The following is a 24,365-nucleotide window of genomic DNA, read 5'->3' as shown; positions in this document are numbered from 1 at the left end:
GCCAAAGACATGAACCTTGCTTATCATCGTAATCACCCAGATTCTTGTTGCATTCACTGGGTTATAGGTTCAATTTATTTTTTGTTCTCTGGCCCTGTGAACTATTTATGTGCAGTGGAGCAGTTCCAAAAGAAGAAGTCAATTAACCATTCATCCCAAAATAGACAACTACTGTTAAAGACACTGTTTGATACTGAGCAAAGAAGGGACCTGAAACTGTTTTTTTCACATTGCCACGAGCCAAGTGATTTAGCTGACCGCTAGGCACTTGATGAGGGTGAGAGTTTGGCCAAGAGCCCAGAGTCTGTGTACTTCATCCATATATACCCATATACTTGAGACAGAAAAAACTTTAGAAGTTTCTTAAGTTTAATGAGATGGGAAAATGTTTTTATTCAACTGGATGGAACACAGGAAGCAGAAGTAAATATCAGTTCCAATCAGTTGCTAGAAACTCAAAAGTATAAATTTGGTTAGGATTACTTATTTATTGAAGATACACCCACCAAATTCAGAGTGTCTCAATTTGACTGTGAGATATACACTGGGCTTGTGCCAACAACTGTTAATTTTAACATTTCAGATATCTGACACTGGTAGCATAAAGCAAAACCTTTACAGAAACTTTATCTACATAAAAAGTAAATCTATAAAGGCTACGAACGGACTTCAAATGTGAGATTTGAATTAGACGCCTGTGCTTTTTAGAGCTCCATTTGAGATGCTTTAAGACGTTTGATTTTCAAGGAACTAGTGGGAATAAATCTCTTTAGAATATCTCAAGTTTAGTACACGAAATTCCAGGCACACACAATCACTTTTGCAAATCTTGACTGAGGATTTCAATGATTACTGCTATGTGTTTACAACTAGTGCCGGTTCATGAAGCCTGGGAGAACAGAAGTCAGGCCCATTCTCTTATTCATCAATAATTGCTTCTTGGTTTCTATCCAAATACTTAGTTTTTCTACCCCACTTATTAGAACTGTAAGAGTTCAATCTGAGTTTTTTTCCCCAATTGTTAATCTCTTTAATGACTGGACTGTGTCAAATATAAATGTTATTATTGGGCTTTCTGAATAATCATTTTCCTTTTAGATTGTTTGTTGGAGGTCCTGAGAACTGAAGATCTACAAAAAAACTGTGAAGCTCTCCTGTATTGCATGGGAGCTGTAAAATGCATGTCTGGAAATGCAGTACTCCTTAATGAAATGGTCAACAAAGGAGCTGTTGAAATGTTTCTGCAATTAATGAAGCAGATTAATAATATAAAAGAAAATGACACATATTTCTCCAACTTGGGCCACTTGTTAGTCCAGGTTAGCATTTACTTTTATTTCTAAAAGTACACACTTCAAGGGTAAATTAAAAATTTAATGAGAGGAGATAAGCCAACCCTGTGTGCCACTGAGAGAGTTGTACCTGTGTTTGAATACCTCTCTTTTTAAGACGTTTGCATGAAGTTTTTCAGGACCTAAATTTAATTATCATAGATAATTTTGTGTAGTCAATTTTAAAGGCTTTAGAAATTTTGAAGTTAATAGAAATATTTTTAGGTACCCAATAAAACCAGTCATTATTATCTCTGCTGTTTTCAGTATAACTGGAAGTGTAGGCAAAACTATTTTGTACCATTTAAAGAGACTGGGTGTTTCTAAGACGGCCTCGAGTGTTTTGTGGAGAAGTCAATACTGACAGCTGTCTCTTACTGAAGTTGCTGTTCAACTTGTTTTTGTTCTTTTCTCTAGTAGTACAGATACTTCATTTTTCTTCCTCTCATGAGAAAAGAAGTGATTCCTGCTTCTATGGAATTCCTGTGTGACTTTCTCTTAGCAGTTTCTTTAACAAATCTACATTAACGTGCACCATTTCTTCCATGTGAGTTAACTGTCCAGTCATCACAGACAGATGTAGGGATAGTTCTGTTTTCAGGTTTATAGTATCAAAGAAATTTTCTTCTGTGATTCACACCTTCAGAATAAAGGAAGTTTTTGTTGCATACTGTAACTTGCAGCAAAAGATCAATTATCTGGTGACATACAGAAATAATGAATGAATAAATTTGAGTCTTCAGGAATAGAGAGCAAATTATACTGGAGGAGAAAAACACCTTTAAATAGGCACAGTGGTTTCTGAGGGAGGCTCTGTCATCTCTTAATCTTAAAAACTGAAGTATCTCAGTGAACTGGGACCAGCTCTGCATTCTTTAACCATATAATTGCACAATCACCAGATGGCAGTGTTATACATAAACTTGCCAGGCCATTTTTGTGGGAATCCCTCTCTGATTTCTTCATTGTTACACAGTAGATTTTATGCAGAATTCCCGCAATACAATACTAAAGTTTTTTGTAATAACAATTATTTTTCCTTAATAGAGGATATGAAACCAAGGACGTCTTTGGCTCAATTTATGTTGCTTCACCTAATAATCTGATTATATGAAATATGGTAATGCTTATTCAAAAGCCAAGGCTTTTGAAATGTCACTGACAAGACTTAACAAGTACTCCATGTTCCCTAATTGAAAAGCACTCAAATGTCTTCTCCTTTAAAAATAGCATTTGTCTGCTGTTAAATTTTCTGTTCGGGTGAATTTGGTCTTTCACATGGCAACATAAGGATTAGGACTGTTGGGGATTACTTAGAGCCAATTGTTGTGCATTGCTCCCTGAATCATGGTATCTGCTTGAAGAAATACAATATCTCTTGAATTCATTTGCTGTGTAGCTAGCTTCTATTACTTTTAAATTTTTGCTCTTCAAATTTCACTTATGTACTAACTGTTCTTTTGTGGATATATACTTCTATCGACTTCTGAATTTCATTGTCTCGCACTTTTAAGTGTATGTGTTATTTTGGATTGCTTTTCCTCTCCAACCTGTCTTTGTCTGAGGATACCTCTTGATAGAATTTACTGCTGGAGAATTTTGAACTGCCTAACTGTCTCAGGCAGTGAAAAATGTTACTCTCTTTTTGGAGACCTCTGCACCTTTATCTATTGATAAAGATTTTACTATTTTCTTTCATCATCTAATATGTAAGTCTCTTTGCTGCAGTGAAAGCACTGACCTGGGTTTGAACAACAATTTTAATATGTGGTTTATCCTTCATTTTCTTTCTTGTGAAATTTAGCTAGAGGTCAACAAACATCATTCTAGGCTGACTGTGAACATCTTGTATGTGAGTCCTGAATGGACTCTTCTGTCAAATTTTTCCACTAAAACTTATGAATAGCAAAGTGTTGAATCAGAATATTTTAATTTAAAAAATATTTCTCCAATACTTGTGAAAGAATGCATTTATGGAATTTTATTTTTTGCAGTTGTTTAGTTAAAATAACAAAAAACTTCTGGTGTCATCTTAAAATATAAGCAGTATGAAGCAAATGGCTTCCACAGGTTCAATTTCGATTTATGCTGAATATAGTATTCATTTCATATATAGTGCTGAAGTTAAATCCATTTACGTATCACATTCACATTATCAAGGCCATATTCACATTAGATTAAATGACTTGATGTGAATTTTATAGTAAGTTCTGGCTTAGATCAACAGTTAACTTACATGTCATTGCCTGTCTGGCTTTGGCATTTGAATACCTGAATACCTTGGAAGACAACCAGAACTTTTCAAAATATGCAATACCTGATTCATTTTACATATCTGCAAGTGGTAGGTACTGTATGCTTAAAACTCCTTGAAATAGAACAATATTGTCTGAAAACATTTTGGTTTCTCCAAAATAAACTTGAGGGCTTAAGCTTTTCATTTTTATAGTGTTTGAATAGTGGATTTCTCTTGATCGTGATTAACTTTTTAGTTTTTTAGTCAAAATAAATTTTGTCTTTTCATCTTAGTTTGCAACTTATAGTTATTATCCAAATTTATGCTATATATCAGTATTAATTTTCAAGACTTAAATGTAAATTTGCAAAATCAGAAGTTATGCAAAAATCACTTTATCCACAGCATTTCACCTAATTTCCAACAGGTATATGGACTTCAAAACATACGAAAGATCACGTTTCCCTCAAAATAGGAGGTTACATGCAGGCAAAGACCTGTGTCGATCTTTCATTTTCAAACAATTATTTCAAGATACACAATTTTGTTACTTACCCATTTCCTGTGATAATTTATTGGTAGTTACATACCTGCAGAATGCCCACAGGGCATTCAGGCTGCCTTACACGTTATAAATGAGATCTGAGCTTTATTACATTTTCCAAACAGTGCGGATTCTGTTGTAAACGGCTGTGATTAATAAGTCTTTGAATATTCTATATGCAGGTGACAGCTACTCTGCGAAATGTGGCTGACTTACCTCCGGCAAGATGCCAGCTCATTTGCAGAGGCGCAGTCCCTGAGCTCTGCGTGGCGCTAGAGCAGCGTATCAACGATAAGGACGTCTGCACCTACATTGTCAGGATTTTCAGGTACCTATAGAACACAGTCCTGTTTCTGCACGCAGTCAGGTCAGCGTTACTGCTTCCAGTGACCTCAAAGAGGGCAGGGTCAGGCACTAAACTTGGAAGTTTTACATTGAATTGTTTGTTGGTTTTTTTTTTTAAAAGCTCTATGTAGTTTTTAATGATTTTGTATTATAATGGTGTCTGTTGACACTGATAGAATTGTTTAATTGTAGCCATATAAAGTTTAATTCGTTGTCCCTGTGAAGAGTGTTTCATTGTATTGTGTCATTCTTTGATCTCACAGATTCTGATTGACATTTTTAAAGTATCATTTCTCATATTTTAAACCTGCAGAAATGAGCACGTATTTATTAATTCTGTTTTAGGCCATGTTTTAAAAATATGCATGAGAGAAATTACACAGGCTTAAGTTATATCCAGGACTGTGTACTGTGAAATAAAATACAAAAGAGAAATTGTGATCAGTGTTCATTGCTCTGAGCTGTCAGCGTGTTTGAGGAGATTAATCTGTGGGATCAGGGCTTCAGTGTGCAGATGGAAGCACTGAAAGAATCTCAGTTTTCTGAGCAGCTCAGAGGCTATTTCCCAAGATGTGCTTTCTAAAGGGAGATCAGTAAGAGTGAATCACCCAGAAAGTTCCTTTAGTAGTTTGAATAGTTCCTCAGTCAAAAATCTTCCAGTTACCGAGCACCAGCTTGCAATATCCAGTGCTAAATGTGCTTGCAGACAATTTAAAGATTTTGAAGAAGTTGTGAAATTAACTGTTGGTAATTTCAGAAGGAGCTGGGTTATAAGTACGATTTATGAATGCAGTTCTGGATGAATTATTTGCTGTCGCTGCTTTGTTATTGTATTGAGTCATGTTGCCTGTGGCTCCGTGTTCCTTGAGATTCTGCTATGGCCTTCTCTTCCTGTTCAGCCCCTGCAAATTATCCATCATATTCTCCTTGCGAGATGAGATCGGGTTGTGCTTTGAAGAGCAGCTACATAAGGGACTGTTATTCCTTCCCCTCCATGGCAAAAACCAGGCAAATCTGGTCCTTTGCTATTTGTGCTACCTGTAAAGCATGTGAATTGCTTCCCCAATTCCATTCCACCTTGTCCGTATCTGTCTTTCTAATTTTGTTCCTAAAAAGGAGTTGAGTTCTAGCAGTGGTTACAGCACTTTGAGCATATTTACTTCTTCTAAGGAGAGAGCATTTTTTTCTACTTGAAAAATGCCATGAAAAGTGGGGTAATGGGTTTGTAATTAAGTGTAATCGATATTTACACTGTAATTCTAACTAAGACATTTACTTGATCTAGAATTCAGTATGGAGCAAAAGTAATTCGTCTTATTTAAAGTTTCCTACTGCTTCAATTTTTTCTCTTAAGTTTAGTGAACTGCATGCTCCGAGGATACAAATTAGCCATAAAATCAATTTAATTAGCTTCCTGGAAATTGCAGTCACAAAATAAAATATTATACTATGCAGTACAAAGCACAGATTTGAATTTCACTTTGTCTTCTGGTAATACAGAATGATTAGTCTTTTCTCTCAGTCAGAAGTTCTTTGTAGAGAATATGTTCAATCTATTCAGATTACTCAATTCTCTAAGCCTGTAAGTCTTGCTGGAATTGGTTGTAATTGAACATCAGGAGAGATATTTGCTGGCTTTGACTACATAGGAAGTAAGAGGTTACTCTAGTTTGTTCTATTATTGCAGTATTTCTGATATGACCAAAGCACGTCCAATTCTCTATTTTTGTAACGGTCAAGGTGAGCAGTGTAGGACCGGAGCAGGTGTTGGGGAATATGCAGAGATAAAATCTCCATGTTTGCTGCCGAGAGACGGGGTCTGTTAGAGCTGTTGCCGGGATATACTAGAGGTGTATTAAGAAGGGACCCTTTATTTCATCTACTGTCTGACTTCACATCTCATCTTGAAACTGCATTCTCACATTTAAGGCTAAGAAGTGCTAGTGTTAGCATACTGGGCCATATGGCAAGCGGGTTGGGAAGCTCCTTATGTTCTCTTCTTCCCGTATTTCGCTGTGGCAAGGACAGGGAGACTTCTGTTGTGCTCGTATCTGACTGCGTATGCCTCTACTGGAAGTCACAGTGTTGGCATTCATTTCATTTGTTGGGAAATGCAGCTCTGAGAGTCAAAAGCAGAGTGATTTTAAAAAAAATCTTCTGTGGAAAAAAGTGCTTTCATTCATTTATGTTTTATTTTTATACCTTTATAGCAAACTTTCTTCCTACAATGACTTCTGTGCAGCTTTAGCAGACTGCTCCAGATGTTACATCTTATTTTTAGCCCTACTAAACGAACACCACAAGCAGCAGGTCAGTTTTTTCATCTCTTGCTTTTTATATATTAATCCTCTGATATGTCTGTGTATTATTGTGTATAAGCTTGTCTTCAGTGACCTACTTCTATGCATTTACCAAATAAAAATTTTAAATTGTTGACAGCATTTCTAAGTAGTAAATAATTGAAATGAAATAATTTAGATTAAAAATTCAAAGCAGTGCAGAGGACAGATAGTTGATTAACTTGTCTGGCCTTTTTGCACGTGTAGAAACAGTCTTTTGAGTACTTAATTATTTTTCTTAGTTTTAAAAAATACTTTTCAAACCAAATTTATTTGAATATTTAGTAGTAGGAAATCACTGGGATTTCTCCTCCCCTCCTTGCTGCAAAAGAAGTGTAAAATTTCTGGAGTTAATCAATTTGAAAGCAGAGGAAAATTTGTTCATTGATAATTGCATAAGGTATCGGAATGTATCTCTCCTCTACCAGAGAAAACCATATGCCTAGAGTACTGCATTTGGAACATTCACCTAGAAAGAAATATTTAGAGTTTGTCAAAATGCCTCGTTATTATGAAGTAACATTTTAAGAGTATACTTGCTACCAACTTCATTAGAACTTCAAGAGTCAGGTGTTGCTGTATTGTCCTGCTACATCAATAGTGATTTTTCCGACGTTTGCTGGAGCACCAGGCTCTGGGAGTTTGGTGCAGGATCAGAGTTTTAAAGAGTAAGAGCAGAGTGCCCCATGTATGGCAAATTACTCAGCTCTACTGCTGGGTAAGATTTAAGATGGAAATAATTTTTATGTAAAGCATAGATGCTCAAAGGTGGAACAAGGTTTCAAAACATAGAACATTGAATCACATTAAGATTATTCTTAAAAGTAAGGAATTTTCTTGGCTGCTCCACCATGTAAACTGGCTTGAGATAATTTAGTTAACCTATACAATCTATCTCAGGGTTAGTATTCCTGGAGAATTATTGGAAGGAGGGCTTTTCTGCTGCTATTGTTAAAGGCAGTTAATGAAGGTAACCAGATCAGCTATGCTAAACAATCTATTCTTTCTCTTGCCAAATGCAAAAATAATTTCTCCCTTTTCTGTTTACTTGCATCTCTGTTTTCTGTGATAATACATTTGGAATAGGAACAAATATTAAGTTGTTTGTATCCTTCTAAATGTCTGTTGATTGACATTTCTGAAGCATATCTGAGTATTTCTAGGTTCAGGCTGCTCTTGCATTGTGTAGTCTTCAAAGACACTTTAGTAAAATACAATGTAAACGCTATGTAAATAATATGAGAAGTATCAAAGGCATGATATTTCACTAGATTTACAGTTATTTGTCCTTGTGAGCACCATATTAGAAATACAACAAATGATGGTGCTGGCAATGAGGAGCTTAAATTGAGTAACATCTTCCTCTCAATCTTCATCTGTAATTTTAAAGGGAACTTTCCTAGGCTCCTGACATAATAGTTTTGTGTCATAATGAATCATAGGCTCATAAACTATTGTAGACTCAAATTGTTTGTTATCAGGTAATGTTCAGAATTTAGATTCTCATTTGTCTAATTTATTAAGTGGTTCTAAAATATATCTTTCTTCACTAGATTTGCATTGCTTTTTGTGTTAAAGTGTTGGTTGTTCTATCAAAATACAAATTAGTAAAGAAATAGCTTATGTATTAAAAAAATAGTTATTATATTGTGATGAATATATATGCAGTGTCTTCAGAATATTTCTTACTGCAGTTTTTAACCAAGCATGCAACTGTCAGTTGTCAGCTTAGTGAAGCCCTGTCTGTAGAAACAAGAGGGACACAGATAATGTAAAGCACCACTTTTCCTGTAGTATATAATAAACACTTGAGCTGTGAGGAGTGCAAATGTTTTTCCTGAGGTGTAGTTGGCACTGCTAATCTTTCTTTTAAAATGCTGACAGCTAGTGACTTACAGAGTGAGTTGGTATGTGTTGAAAAGAAAACAAGTAACAGCAGTGTGAGTAAAATTGTCTGTTGTGGGAAGAAGCAGCAAAAAGGAGAATAAATCAGTATTAATAACTCAAAGCATTAAAAATCCTCAGGACTAAGAACTGATGAGTTAAGAAAGGAAGTGTGTATGTTTTCTGAATTTTCAGGTTACACAGTTCATGGGATCAGGTTTTTTTACTGGCAATCATGGCAGCTAGAAGCATACTGGGGAAAAAAATAAAAGAAAATCAGCATTCAGACTTTCTCAAGTGCTTTCATAACTGTGACTTTAAAAATAAGCATTAAATATTGTGAAAATAAAAAATGTGAGCACTGGAAATAGGATTAATGACCTGCTCCCACACCACATACTGAATTCCCCAACTGCCACCCAAATAGTCTCTGTTCTTCTCACCACACTTCAGTTTCAGCTCTTTTCTTTTTTTTTTTTTTTTTTCTCAGCTTGTTTTTTCTCTTGGGTAAAAGAGTCAGAAGGAATGGGAGAGTAGTAATTTAACCCTGTGAGAAAAACTTTTGGGGAAAATGAGTTGGCAAGACTTGCTAAATTCCATGTGTCATAGTCTTAGGTAAGGAGAGGAGTACAGAGGATTGGAAAAGCTGGATCTTCAAGGTAGGACTGGGGAATTCAGCAGTGCTTTTCTATGCATCTGAAGTACATATTCTGTTGGACTTGTGGTTGATTTTGGAGCTTACTTGTTTGGAGTAGTAAAAAAAAGGCCTTGGTGGCTGCCACATGCCATGAAGGCAGTCAGAAATGTTCTTGTAGAGCCTCTGTCTTGCAGGATGAGCTTTGCGTGCTTCTGTTGCCAGTCAGTACTGTAGACTTTCACCCATCTCCAGAAATCTTTTAACAAGATGCTGTTGCCCTTTCCCAGATCATTACCATCTCTAAGCTTTTCAGATAAGCTATAGAGTAGACATTTAATGATATAAGTCACAAGGAGGCCATGCATTTGAAACAGGGAGATTGCTGAAATAGGGAAGTACCTTCTGTCAATAAGTCAGACACTACCTGAGCTTAGGTGGTCTTTTGGGGCCCTGCCAGCTTCCATGGAATCTTTTATCAGTGAACAGATAGGAGATTTTTCTCCTGTGTTTTGTGTGCGCACATAAATAGTCATAACTGATCATTTATTCTCTTTGAATTAACTTTTTTTTCAAGAAGGAAGTACACATTTTCTTATAAATTTTCTGACAACTCTGAAGGAATTTCCCTGCTGATAAATCTGAATAACCACAGAAGGTCACCCTTTCCCTACAGTATGATTTCTGACAGTATGCTGAGCTGATAGTGTATTTGGATCTTCCTAATACTTCAGGTGTGATTTTTCATTTTGTCTGAAATAAAAGGCAGAAGTGGTAAGGAAAGTGCAGAATATGTGATATGTACTCTGAATATAAAATGATCGGGAATGTAGAGCTCCAGATTTGTTCTCAACCAGCCTTTGTTGGCATATATCATATCGAAACCTGATGTTCTGGTGTATCAAAAGACACAAGAGAGTGGATGTAATTACTAGATAGGTAAATGTTAGAATATCAAATAAGAATAATAAGAAGGTATTACTGCTTAGTCTTACAGAAACTGTCACTAAAATATTTTGCCTTATTTTTTTGGTATTTGTTTCTACAAAAGATACTGAAAGTTTGGGTACAGCTCTGAGAAGAGCTAAAACAATGCAACCCAAGATTAAGCAAATTAATTTATCAATGACAAAGATCAGACCATGAGCAAGTTTCCTATTAATAGAATCTGCACATGGAAAACATTTCTGTTAGCAGATCATACTTTAATCTAGGATAAAAGAAATAGTAGAAATAGTGGCTGGAGCTGTACAAATTTTTGATGCAGCCCAGGATGTGGTTGGCTTTCTGGGCTGTGAGTGCACATTGCTGGCTCATGTTGAGCTTCTCATCCACCAACATCCCCAAGTCCCTCTCCTCAGGGCTGCTCTCAATCTATTCTCTGCCCAGCCTGCATTTGTGCTTGGGATTGCCCTGACCCAGGTGTGGGACCTTGCACTTGGCCTGGTTGAACTTAATGAGGTTTGCACAGGCCCACCTCTCAGGCCTTGTCCAGGTCCCTCTGGACGGACCACACAGCTTGGTGTCATTACCAAACTTGCTGAGGGTGCACTCAGTCCCACTGTCCATGTCACCAACGAAGATGTTGAACAGCACCAGTCTCAGTGAGGAATGCCACTTGTCACTGGTTGCCCCTTGGACATCAAGCCATCGACTGCAACTCTTTGAGTGTGACCAGTACAGCCAATTCCTTATCTACCAAGTGATCCATCTGTCAAATCTGTGTCTCTCCAGTTTAGGGATAAGGATGTCGTGTGTCAAAGTGTCAAATGCTTTGCACAAGTCCAGGTAGATGATGTCAGTTTCTCTTCCCTTACCCACCAACGCTACAATGCTGTCATAGAATGCCACCACATTCGTCAGGCACAATTTGCCCTTAGTGAAGCCATGTTGACTGTCACCAGTCACCTCCTTATTTTCCATGTGCCTTAGCATGGTTTCCAGGAGGATCCGCTCCATGATCTTGCCAAGCACAGAGGTGAGACTGACTGGCCTTAGTTCCCCAGGTCTTACTTTTTTCCCTTTTTAAAAATCAGGGTTATGTTTCCCTTTTTCCAGTCAGTGGGAACTTCACCAGAACTTCATCATACTTTACACTGAAAGGCAGGTACACTTTAATTGCCAAGATAAACGTCTGTCAAGTTCCTTGACTCAGCAGGTACATTGGGTACCTTTGCTACTAGGGCAGTGCAAGGAATAAATTTTCAGCAGGAAATAAGCAAAGAAATCTTTCATATCAAATGTGTATGTTCAGTTGTCAGAAGAATAAGAGTTAAATGCTGAGGTAGTATATGGTGCCATTACCACTTTAAAACCGAGAATATCAGAGTTTCTTCACAGATTGGAAGCAAAGAAAAAAATCAGTTCTCCTTTGTGAGCTTTTCTTGATATATTTCTTCAAATTTGTTTGTATCAATGAAGCTGTGTGGTCTCATATAAAACCTTCCACTCCGGTTTGAGTACACTTTCTGGACAGCATGTCTCACATGAATGCCTCGTTATAAAAAGATGAAATAACTGAGTGCAATCTTTAATCTAATTTGGTTTTTTGTGCCATACATGTTAAAACCTCCATATTACATAAATTAATCTGATAAATGTAGTGTTTCTGTAAGTGTGCAAGAATGTGTGAAATTCCATATGCAGTTAATACTCCAAACATTTGGAGATGCATAATAATCTCATTTATTATACTGATTTTTTAGTTATGTGCAGAAAGGCCCATGGGTCTTGTGCAGGTTTAGTCTTGCAGGCAGTTTCAAAATGTCATTCATCTTTACATGTATTTCTTTACCCAGCAATTCTAAGCTCATGTTTCTTACTTTTGCAGTGCTTACTCTACGAGCATTTAAAAAAATGTAGCCAAAAATAATACAAACCCTTGAGTATTATACTACTCAGGAGAAGTTGTACCAGGTTTTCTCTTTGGCTGCTAGTTAAATTTTCACTGGAAGATAATGAAACTTCAGTAATATGCTATTAAAACCGGATGTGCTTAGCTAAAAAGAAGTATTTTATAAGTTTGTTTTGCTAGCCTGTAGGTGGAAAGCACAGTTGAGATCACACTTCTCAAAATATCAGTTGATTGCAGTACGGTACCTGTTTGTCTGTTTTCTGATTGGGTAGAGCTGTTGCTGGGCTGATACTGTTTTGACCAAAATTAGAAAGTCAATATAAACGAGTCAAACTAGCCTGCCTGCTTTTTTCAGTTCTCTCTTCTGATTCATCAGTTGTTTGTTTCATATTCTTATGGCCTTTGTGAATTGGGGGTTGTGCCAGCAAAGGTGAATGCTCTTAGTGGTTAGTCACAAATGTTCATAAAAATTTGTCTTGATGACATTTAGATGCTAGCAAAAATATGATGCCTAGTTAAAAAAAAAAGTGAAGATGGGTCCTACAGAGTGATCGTATTAAATACAGGGATATGAGAACCTATTCCTCACTTAGGAAACTGCCTGCTTCTCATACTCAGGGGTAGCATTCATCTGGTTAACTTATGTTATTAATACCAGGAAGGATTAGAATATCTGTGAACATAGCTATTATATTTAAAGAAAAACAGCATGTAGATTGTTCAGCAAATTCTAGGTTAGTGCAAGTACAGCAGTTTAGCAGCTTAGGGTAGATGCTCATGCTGTACTTGAAGAAATGCTATTACTTTACCTGTATGGATAAGATAAAGCTATGGACTTTTCTTTTTGAAAATGAGTAGGTTTTGATGCAAGTGGCAGAGGCAAACGTTTTAATTACTTTATACTTTGGTTAGTTCAGGCTTCCAAAATTTGTTTTTTTCTTTTTCCACACAGGTAGGCAAGAAAAAGATGGGGATGTTGTTGAATGTCATTCAGGCAGGATCCACTATTCTTGCCAAAAAAAGGCTATTTCTCAGTATGTCCAAAATGAAGCAACAAGACAATGTAATTCTATATCCCACTGAAGGGCAGGGATAGGAAGTGCTTTAAGAGAGCAACTTGGTTAAATCATAAGATCTCAAGATACTGCATAAAAATAGAAAGTAGGTCTCATTTTGCAATGATAAGAATAAAAGGGTAGCAAGAACACATAAAACCAAAATCAGAAAAAAACCAAAGCACAAAATTTGATGCAACTAGAAAGGAACATAAAAAGAAACTTTTATAGTACATTAATAGTGAAAAGACAATAAGGAAATAATTGCTTCAGTGTTCAGAAGAAAATGAGAATTGACAGATGCCACTGTGAATAGTGAAGTATATAATGCCTTTATTTGCTTCTTTTTCTGGAAAGGTTAATTGTGATCAAATGATGAATCTGTACTTCAGCCTGAGTTCTTTTATCACTGAGAAATGAGCTGGAGCATATTTGAATGTCTTCAAAGCAGCTAGGCCTGCTGAAATTTACCCTTTGGTCTTTGCAAAAGGACAGAAAGGGGTAATGTCTCTGAGATTCTTGAAAAGTTATGTAGGGTGGCAAGGCTGTAGGGCATCTGTCTTTAAAAGGAGAAAGAGGAGAAATTGGGCAATAACAGACTGGTCAGTTTAAATTAAATTTCTGGTAAAAATCTGGAACAAATAATTCAGTTATCTGACAGCAATTGGACTTAACAAGGAAATGAGTAAAAACTAACATGGATTTAACAGTAAAAAATCAAAGGGAAGTAGTTTAACCTCTACATTGGATAACAGTCCTAGAGAAGAAGGGTCTTTGACCATCACAACTGACATTTGCTTACTTGAAAGATAAGTAAACTCTGGCCCATATGATTATTCTAGTTATATAAAGTGCTGTTTAAGATTAGTTTGGTCTTGGTAAAAATAGATGACCTATACTAAGTATATCCCATTAGTAATTGCACCAATGCTACACACTAGTTCTGTCAGATGTTTTTGATTTCTTCTGTAAAGGTTTTATTAAAAGTAGTAACATAAAAAATTATTTCTATTGCTGTATTTGGCATTCCTTCAGTTTTTCTGGACCCACTATTAACAGATTTGTGAAGCAAATTAAGTATTATCTTCTTTTTAAGCAGCTAATAGCTTCTGATATTTTCCGTGTAATATGGTTTATTTATTTTATTGCAGGATTTGGTTATCCGTATCATCTTCATTCTTGGTAATTTAACAGAAAAGAATAACCAGGCCCGTGAGCAATTCTTTAAAGAAAGAGGAAGTGTTAACACCTTGATATCATTATTCCAAACCTACCATGAACTTGATTTGGATGCACAGAAATGGTACCATGAAAGAGGAAGGGAAGAGAAAAACCATCCAAAGCATCCTTCAGAAGCAGAAGATGTTCTGATAAAACTGATAAGAGTCCTGGCCAATCTATCCATTCATCCCAGTGTAGGAGCAGCTCTGGCAGCTGCCCATCGTATTGTAGAATTACTTATTACAGTACTAGGTAATAAAATCTGTTGTGCGTGTTTTCTTTGTTCAATCTGTAAGGAGAGTTTAGAATTTTTCTACTTGACCTTCTTATCTACTTTACTAAATTGGTTGCATTGCTAAAATAACAAAGTCAATCTGCTGATATTCATAAACTGTTTTGTGTCGAAAGCCCCTTTGAGACAGTAGATGCATTGCTGCTTTGGTACTGACATTTTAGTGTCTGGGGAAAGACATTTGTTTCATTCAGTGATAAGATCTGCAGATATGATCATTAAGGATAAGGAAACAAATTTTATTTTAAATATATCTCACTGAGAGTTCATGTTTAAGGGAAGTCTGTTCTTATCAAGTGCTACATACGTGTGTTTGGTGGTGGGTTTTTTTAAGGTTTGCAGGTTTTGTGACTGTTCTGGATTAAGTATTCTTTTTGTTCCCTGCACCCTTAACTTTCAGCCTCCTTGAAAAATTTCCTCATATTTTATCTTCTTTTTCAGATTTCCAACCTTTATTTCTTTCATGTGGAAGAGAGTGTCCCTTTCCTCCACACAGAGGCTTAGGACTCCAGTTCCTTTGCCACTTACTGATCCCTTTGTAAATGTAATTACAGATTAGGACTGGGCAGTCTGTTCTCCTCATAACAGAGTTTAGCAGTGATGAGATCCATCTCAGAGAACTCAGTGTATTTTAGTGTGTGATGAGAACGTTAAATATTATGTAAAGACAATCACCCTGATTATATGCTAGTTTTCCAGTCTTACCCACCAGCCATGAGGGATTAGAGAAGGCAGACTCACAACTTCATCCATAGTCTTAAACCCCGTAGGAGCTTCCTGAGTTGGAACTGTCTTAATCATTGTGTAAGCTCTTCTGAGCCTCAAAGCTTCTCTCTGCCACCCTCCCCTCTTCTTGGGCAATATATCAGTTTACTACAAAATGTTCTCCTTCCCTACAAATTTACCCCTCTTATTTCCTTCAGTCTTGGTTTCTGAGGCCAGAAGCCTCAGATAAATTGGTATACACAACTTTCAGACTTGCTGATTTAATTTTACACTGGTTAACATTCTGTCAAGAACTCCAAGAGACAGGATCTTTCAAATATTGCTAAAGAAGTCTCTTTTTTTTTCTTTTTTTTTTAATATTTGAGTATAATAGTCCTTGCTATTTCTGTGTCTGTCACACAGGCCTATTTCTGCATGTGGATTCTCCTCAGTTCCATCTTAAAACAACAAATAGGATCTGTAAAATGTCTTAACTAACCAGATTTTAAACTGTGTTGCCTTAGTAGAAGAGTTGGAAAGAGACTTGGTACTGCCATTTTTGGATCAGCTGTTCCTGTTAGCTTCTGCTGTGTTACTGAAAAATAGAATAGTTGTCTGTAATAGCAGCCACGTAAACTATGATTCAGTTTGCTTCAAGATATAATGCACTGCTAAGTGTGTATCAACATATGCATATGTTTTGGGATTATTTTTTTTTTATTACCAGAATACAAATCAATTGATGACTGTGAGGAGTTGGTCATCAATGCTGCAACAACAATCAACAATTTATCCTACTACAAAACGAAGAGTTCTGCTGTTCAAGACAAGAAGCTGCACATTGCTGAAAGTAAGGACTCTAAGTCTAGTACTTTTTGTATAGCTTTTTGAAAGTTAAGTTCTTCATGCTATATTTTAACACTACAGAAAATAAAGACACTGATAATATTTTGTGGTATATTGCAGGAATATGAAGTTCATAGGACTAAATTCTTCCCATAATGATTTCTCATTCTTTTGGAACATAATTCTGTGACCTGTGTGAAAATAGTTAGGTTGTTGACAAAACCTCTCCTTTTCCTCCCTAAAGGAATTTGCTATATTATTTTCTGTTTAGCAATTTTTGCTAGACTTGTTCAAAATTTGTATGTCTGAGCCAAAATAATCATATTGCTTTTTACTTCTAATCAGACTGTGGTAAGAAAGTCTTTTTTTCTTCTTAGTACCTTATAAACCTGCAAAATCTGATTAATGTCTGTTTCTGGCTTATAAATCCGTTGGCAGTATAGGAGTTGTGTGATTCTCTCTTCTTTGACAGTATGGACAAGTCATATTTTAGTGATGTGTAGGAACTGCATCTGATTTGTAGGATTCATTGTGTTAATGTTATACAAAAGGTAGATAATCTGTGTCTTGCACAGCTTTCTGTCTAAATAGACAAGACATGGGGGAGAGATGGAGTCTGAAGTTTGCACAGCAGGTAGAATGAGGAGTAGGAAGAAGTATTCTGACTGTCAGCCTAGTGCCCTGACTGGTGGATGTCATTTCTCTCAGTGACAGTTCTGCTGTTCTGTCACGAGTCACCCAAAAGCCAGCTGTCTCCTATTGCTAGTCAGAGAAAGGTGGAAACAAATGACTTCTCTGCCCGTCCCATTTGCTCTCCCTCTCCTGTTTTTATTGTTAGCGTGTGGAACCAGTCCCATCACCTTTCCTCTGCCTGAACTGGGGAGAGAGAAAACCTTTTGATGGAAGATTAGCAGGCTTCCTCCTCCAGGAGACACTTTGAGAATACTTGCTGTTTGATACAAGTAGTGGATCCCAAAGACAAAAAATAATGATGTCAGATGTCTCTTTAAGACAAGTTCAAGGCATGTTCAGTATCGCAATATTTGAAGATGGAAGTAATGGGAATGAAGCCAACTTCTTTTCTATATTTTTTTTCTCTCACTTTTCTGTGGTAGAAGGGCTTAAGGGTTGACTGATTTGAGTCCTTTATATGATGGATGGATTTCAGTGGTTCACTTCATACTCACAGAAGAGTGATATATGTAACTTCTGTGACGTCGCTCCCTTACCGTGTGCTGAAAACCTACATGATGGTAGCTCTTCTAGGGAATGCTGTGGGTCTCATTCTGTCCCCTGAAGTTGCAAGCTAATCATCTGTGAAACTGCTAAGCAGAAAAGCAGCAAGAAGTAAATGCTTCAGACCAGGGGCAATATTAACTATCTGTTCAGAGAAAATGTGTTTGCTTGTTATAGCAGAACTGATAGAAAATAGGGCTAATGTCAGAAAATAGTTTGAGTTTTAGGAGAAATCGCACCATAAGACCATCTGTTCAGGATCCACATCAATTCTCTTATATATTGCAACATTTATTTCTTCTTTGTCTTCCTGGATTTTCACATGAGCCTACTCAAAACTGTGTAGCAGAACTGGCTCCCATTATTACAACTGTGCTTAGGCTGTCTTCGTAACTCCTCGTTTGTTCCTTTGCATTTAGCCCTATATTGGAGCTCTTTGTCTCATCTTCAAAGCCCTGCACAATTTAGCTCTTGTTCCGCCATCAGCTCGCCCCCTTCGCTGCAACCAGACAGATAGATAACTGTTCCCATTTATTACATTTATTGCTGCTGCTGCTTGCATTCTGATAGTGATAAAAAGCCAAGCACATGTTTGTGATCTACAAGTAATTGTTTTTATTTCATTTCTCTGCAAACCAACAGTGCTTTTAAAGCTGTTAATGAGCAACAATATGGATGGAGTTGTAGAGGCTGTCAGAGTCTTTGGCAATCTTTCCCAGTATCATGAGATCTGTGACTTCATCATGCAGAAAAAGAGTGAGTTACTTTTGCATTTGTAGGAGTCCTCTTTTTAAATGTTCATAGTTCTAAAAAGGAAATATTGTTAATAAGCTGTCTAAGAGTAGAAGCAATCTTCTCTGATGTTTTGCAAATTAGACAAATGCTGGGATCCAATAGTAGTCATTATAAATGCCATTTTATTTCAGTTTCATTAATATGGAAATATTGGAGTAGGAAAAATACGCCATGGTGCCTTCACAAAAGTAAATACTACAAACCCTCTGTTTTTCCTAAAGATTATAATTTTGAAATTTTGCTTCACTCTTACAGCTTTTCAAATCCTACAGGTTAGTAGTGATAGGATATCAAATGAGTTCCTAAACTTAAAGTGAATTCTCATTTAGGTTCGTAATCACAGACTTTTGATTCCCATGTTGGACAGCTTGTTAGCACTTTGTAACGTGCATTTAAGACGTTTGACTCCCTCAGCAGAGACCTCCTATTTGCCTCTGGGTGCAGTGGGATACAAGTCTTCTCAAGCCCTTTTGCTTTGGGTGTCTAAAGAGCTTTGGGAAAAACGGCAACTCCTTGCTATCCACAGCAGGCGTGTCATAAGTTTAATTAAACACCAGTTCACTGTAAATTTTTTTTGTAGCTACCTGTCAGTGCTGAAAGTGAGGTGATATGCCACAATATACAGCCCCTTATTTTCAAGGGTGGACATGCCACCCCTTTTGGAGGAGAAGGTATCTACAGAGGGGTACCTGACACTTAACCGGTTGCTAACGAGCTGTCTCTCAGTCAAAGGACTGAATTCTCCAGCTGGGAGAGACTGTGGTGTCGCCGTGCCAAGCTCAGGAATTGCTGAGGCTGCACCAACTCCCTCGCTGGGGTTGCCTTCTGCTGCCTGCTGAGTGGAGCGTCAGCGGGCGCTGGGAGATGCTGCACCTCCAGCCTCTGCTCCTCACCCCACTCCCCCAGGAGCCCCAGGCGGCGGCGGCTCCAGCTGGACGCGGTGCAGGCGATGAGTGCCAAATGCCAGCTCCTAGCAGTTCCTGCTGACTGTGCCATTGAGAGGAGGGTGATACTTTTAAGAAATAAGCTGTAATTCAGTTTGCTCAATTTAGCCTCTTCTGGTTGGATTTCCACGTTAGTTTGGTGTATTTTTATAACTAGAGTTTTGTACGCGTTGCTTTGAAGAAAACTGGTGTTCAGCATGATGTACTCATGGCTGTTACTCTGGTCGTGTGCCTACTCTACAAATGGCACAGTAATATGCCACGAGGTTAAATTTTTGGGTAGGGTATCCTGCATTTGGCTGCTTTCTAAGTATACATGTTTAATAAGTATGTTATAATGCCATTCGTACGATAAGGCCATCTCCCCACTAAGATTGTTTCCTTCTCTACAATCCAGTACACAAGTTCATGATTGCTTTGCTTGACGCCAAGAACCAAGATGTCTGTTTTTCTGCCTGTGGAGTTCTGCTCAATCTCACCGTAGATAAGAACAAACGAGCTCTTCTGATGGAAGGAGGAGGAATTGGAAAGTAAGTTCCTGATTAAGCTTACAAAAAAAGGCAATTTTGAGTAGCTTGGCCAAAGAGTTTCAGTCAGATTCTTTTTTACAAGGGCCAATAACTTGTAGTAAGGATACATACTTAATAGACATTCAGCATATAATGTTCTTCAAGAAAGAGCCTTTCATATTCTTTTGTATGTTTTTTTGCAAAAGCATTAGAGTGGTTTAGCCTACTGCAGAGCCCAAAACCATCGAATAATCTCCCAAAGATTCCCCTGATATATCCAGCAGAGGAGAGTACCATACAATACAGCTAAGGCATGGCTTTGCAGTAGCTGCTTGTGCTGAACCTAACTGAATCCTACGTGGGGTACAGTTAATAGGCACCATCAATGTGTATCTGCTGTAAGTGTGAAGGTTACTCCAGGAACTGTGATATCCCACATGGTCTCTTGCAATTTTTGTAACTGCTCAGTACTGTAGGGAAAACTGTCTGATGTAGCCATGTAGCTCCTGAGTTTCCTCTCACCAAGAGTTCAAGTTTAAGGCACTCACATTGTAAGTGGTATTAGATCTTGAAATACCATTGTGGATGCCTTACTTGTGGCTTCAATGTTCAGATAATAGCAGATCCAACTTAACTGGAGCAGCATGAAAGATTGTGCTCCTGTGCTTGTAAAGCAGTTGATACAGCCCACGTTTATGAAACAATATGCCTGACTTTGAAATGCTTTCCTGTTCATACATCGTGTAATCACTTTTTTATACAATGTAAACAATGCATAGCCTGCTCATCGTTCCTTCTCGTGTTCTAGTTAATTTACAAAATATAAAGAAGAATAACAAAAAGTTACAGGCAAATTGAATAATAAATGTGGGAAATTTCTTTTATATAGAATATAGAACATTCTGTAGAATATGGAATTGTATAGAATATAGAATTTGCTATGGTCTGTCTGCAAATTTGTGAAGAAGGAAGGAGAAACATTAACAGTGTGGAGTAATCTAGAGAATTTGGAAGTGACTGTTAAGGAGGTCACCCTCACTGTGCCAAACCAGCTCTGTGGATTTTTGAAAATGAGGTTATTGTACCAATACATAGTGGTCCTAATAAAACATGGAATTAGTCTCATCAGGGAGTTAAACTTCAGAAAATTAGGGCAAGTTCTTTGCCTTTTCATTAGATGCCTCCTGGTCTTCCACAATGACTGCCTTCAGAGAGGAGAGAAAAAGCAAACCTCTTTTTGGTTGCTTTTCAATTACTGCTATTTTCAGTCATACCTGAATGTAATAGTTATCCCCTGCTCCCTTTACAAATCACCAGATTATAAATCTCACAATGAAGTAGAGAAGTGAGGGAAGAAGGGGGTCACAGGGCTGGGGAAGAGAACAGCAGTGAAGGATTACTAGTAGAGAGGTCACTAGGGACAGCAGGTGAAAACCAGCATTTACTTCTGCTGCCCCTGGACTTGTGGACACTGCTGTTTGGTAATGGGAACTCTGGGGAGCTACTGTACATAAGCTGGTACAGGCAGAAAAGTTACAGCTTAATTTCCGGAGTCCTGCCTTTGGTATCTGCAAGGAAGTGAGATTGGGAGAAAGGTCAAGAACATAATGGTTCTTAATAAAACTGGCATTTCTGAGATGAGTCCGTTGGGAGTTCAGGCTGAGGAAATACAGGAATGGGCGAGATCTGCAAAATAGTCAGGCTTCACTGCATGTAAGAGGTAATTCTGTGAGTCATGGAAGTAGAAAATTCCTTTGGATTTGTCTTCTGGTCAGATCTTCTGATGCATGATAAGCTGGATATTTTGACTGAAGCTTTTTCTGTATTCATACCATCTTTTCCAGATGAATTGTTGGTGCCTGATAAGGTTTGGCTCAAATTGCAGTGTCTGCTGCTCTAGTGGTAACCACAGATTTGGCACAGTCACAGATTGTCATGAAATTTGATGGAATTTTAGTGTCTTTGAGATGGTTACATTTGTGATGGATGTGATTTTAAATTGGTCATTTGGGTTAAAAAGTTTTGGGGGATAGACAGATGCAGGCAGGCATACACAGAGATGTGTAGACAAAAGGCAAGTTCCCATCCTTAGGGAACTAGACTAAATGCAAAGGGGGAAGTTACTGAGGAAGAAAGTAGCATCTTAAATTCATTAACATAGAATTTTCCTGGAAACTTTGATGGAGTCAGCATACATTTCTGGACTGCCAGATTTTGAAGGATTTAGGAGAAAACTACACGGAGCAAACCACTGTTTTTGTTTGATTCTGACAGGTTAGTTGACTGTTTACAAGACTTTGGGCCAGCAGACTGGCAGTTGGCTTGTTTGATATGCAAAACCCTGTTGAACTACAGTGAAAACATCACAAGTGCGGCCTCGTGCTTTGGAGAAGATACCGACACGTTGCTGGTGCTGCTCACATCGCTCTTAGGTGAGATTCATAATCTTGGTCTCGTTTCCTTAATAAGAGAAATAGGAGCAAAATCAAAGCAGCGTTAGTTTGGGTGGGCAGTGTGTGATGCAGCTTCAGGTGGTGGGCTGGTACAGACTACCCAGCAACGCGGTGGTCTCTTGCCATTCAGCACATTCCCTCAGATCTCACGGATTGCCAGAGTGGAATTGGCTGCTGTTACTTCCCGCTCCGGTTTGTCTCATTAGTGTGCAATAATGCTCTTCACCAGCTGCCTTTTTGCCTGCTTGAGCTAACTGTGCCATAGACCTTCAGTGCAAGACATCCTTTTCACTGGATGTGGCCTCTTGTCCTTGTGGGCAAGGGGAAACCTCCTGACAATTTCTCACCTGCTCCCTAAAGCAGGAGAGGGTGTGCTCCTCCACAGATACAGGCTGGAAGGTGCCTACAAGTGGATGTTAAGACCTTGATTTTCTTACCCAGTTGCATCTTTTCATCTGCACATTTATGTTTGCTTCAAATTCCAGAGAGTTTAATTGCTATGTAATAGTCCAGTAGTCACTATATTTAATTTTCCTCCTTTGTTTTATGAGTACTGCTTTGGTTGTGATTTTATTTTGGGTAGGTCATTTGCAATTATATTTCTAAAAAAAATATCTTTAAAATGTAAATGAAATTGAAGCAAACCTTGAGTAATTTTGACTTAGTTTCAATTGGAAATTTACTAAAGATGTCTGCTGTGGAGAAGGTTACATGTTGGTCAGACCCAAATAGAAAGTGAGATCCTCAAGGTCTCTCTTGTTTCTAGACAATCAGAAAAGTGGGTGGATTTGTGAGGATTTTTTTCCAGTTACAGCAGAATTACTGGTTTTCATTGTTGTATTCATTACATTTCTTGCTATGGTAGAGCATATCTTAATGTGGGCAGTAATTCCATCTCTTTAACTGAAAATACTCAGTGTTTCAAGATCATTAGTACACTTTTTACATTCTGCAGCAGAACTGTAAACTTTACAGCCACAATCATGCTTGAATTTTCTGGCATGCAGCAAGGAATAGATGTCTTTGTTTTGGAAAATTCTTGCTCATTTTTTCCTCTGCATTTAACACTGCTTATTCCAGCAATTAACTTGACTACAGAGTCCAGGCTGGGTAGTAATTGGAACCCTCATTAACTAGTACAGCTTTTGTGAACTGGAAGTTCAAGTACAATTGCAATTGCAGCTACAATTGCAATTGTAGTGACAATTGCAACTGTAACGACAATTAATTAAAAATAGGTCAGAATTAAATCAGAAGGGTAATCCTTCCCCACGCTGTAGTCAGAAGAGCAGCAGTAGAAAAAGCGCATCCTATTCATTGGATCTGGTTTCTCTGTGTGGTAAGAGCCAACACATTTTAGTAATAGCAGCTGGTGAACATTGTCCTACGTCTTCCTCCTCCCATTGTGTCCAGCAGCAGCCTTGAACCGTCACCGCTCTGATTCTATCGTTCAGGAAGCAGGAGGCAACTGCTGACAGTCCGAGGACTGTGCTTAAGCATCAGCACACCCTCAGGAAGCGGAAAAAGTGGAGCATGGCACAGCAGACACCCCACTTCACCTGCTGTGCTTGGCCTTCTCCCCTTTGTTTTTCCTTCCCCTACCTGGCACAGGATGACAGAAGATATTAGGGAGCCAAAAGGGAGTGGAAATAGCCTGAAAAGATGTTGAGCCTGAGAAAGGCTGGACAAAAGGTGCCATTTGTTTTTCTTTTTCCCCACCTGATCCCAGCAGCCTGAGACATAGTGGCACTGCTTTCCACTGGCTCTGTCACTTGTCTTCTTTCAGCTGCTCTTGAGTTTTGTGTCACTTGACTGGCTCAGAGCCTCTGGAGGCTGGTGTTTCCAGGCCCCTGGCAAAGCAAAGCTTTCCCGGTCCCTCAGGAGCATGTGGAGATTAGCCTCTTGTGTTGAGAACATTCATCTGTTTGGTCATTCAGTGAAATCTCTTTTCTTCCTCTCTTCTTCCAGACTTTCATTCTACTCACCTCCAGCTCCACTAACTATTCGAGGAGGTTATTTTGGAATCTTAGTACATGTGAACTCCTTCCAAAGTTGTAGGGATGGGTAGCCCTTGCAGACTCTGGTCTGTACTCTGGTTTTCAGCTTCCCTGGTCGCATGCAGACCCAGCGTGCTTGTCCTGT

General features: G+C 38.0%; 1 protein-coding gene across 17 annotated transcripts in view; it reads left to right on the top strand.

Annotated features, from left to right (window-relative positions):
- ARMC2 (armadillo repeat containing 2) overlaps nucleotides 1-24,365 on the top strand; it is a 102,369-nt gene that overhangs the window by 66,406 nt on the left and 11,598 nt on the right. For all 17 annotated transcript variants that reach the window (XM_014964457.1, XM_014964456.1, XM_014964454.1 and 14 more), the window contains 8 exons: nucleotides 1,099-1,319; nucleotides 4,294-4,439; nucleotides 6,667-6,766; nucleotides 14,374-14,695; nucleotides 16,168-16,290; nucleotides 18,165-18,278; nucleotides 19,659-19,791; nucleotides 22,045-22,202. In XM_014964457.1, the coding sequence (XP_014819943.1) occupies nucleotides 1,099-1,319; nucleotides 4,294-4,439; nucleotides 6,667-6,766; nucleotides 14,374-14,695; nucleotides 16,168-16,290; nucleotides 18,165-18,278; nucleotides 19,659-19,791; nucleotides 22,045-22,202 (1,317 nt within the window). The remainder of the gene's footprint in view (nucleotides 1-1,098; nucleotides 1,320-4,293; nucleotides 4,440-6,666; nucleotides 6,767-14,373; nucleotides 14,696-16,167; nucleotides 16,291-18,164; nucleotides 18,279-19,658; nucleotides 19,792-22,044; nucleotides 22,203-24,365) is intronic.

This window comes from Calidris pugnax, unplaced genomic scaffold (assembly GCF_001431845.1).
Source record: "Calidris pugnax isolate Ruff unplaced genomic scaffold, ASM143184v1 scaffold219, whole genome shotgun sequence".
Lineage (NCBI taxonomy): Eukaryota > Metazoa > Chordata > Aves > Charadriiformes > Scolopacidae > Calidris > Calidris pugnax.
This window is presented reverse-complemented; position numbering and strand designations above follow the sequence as displayed.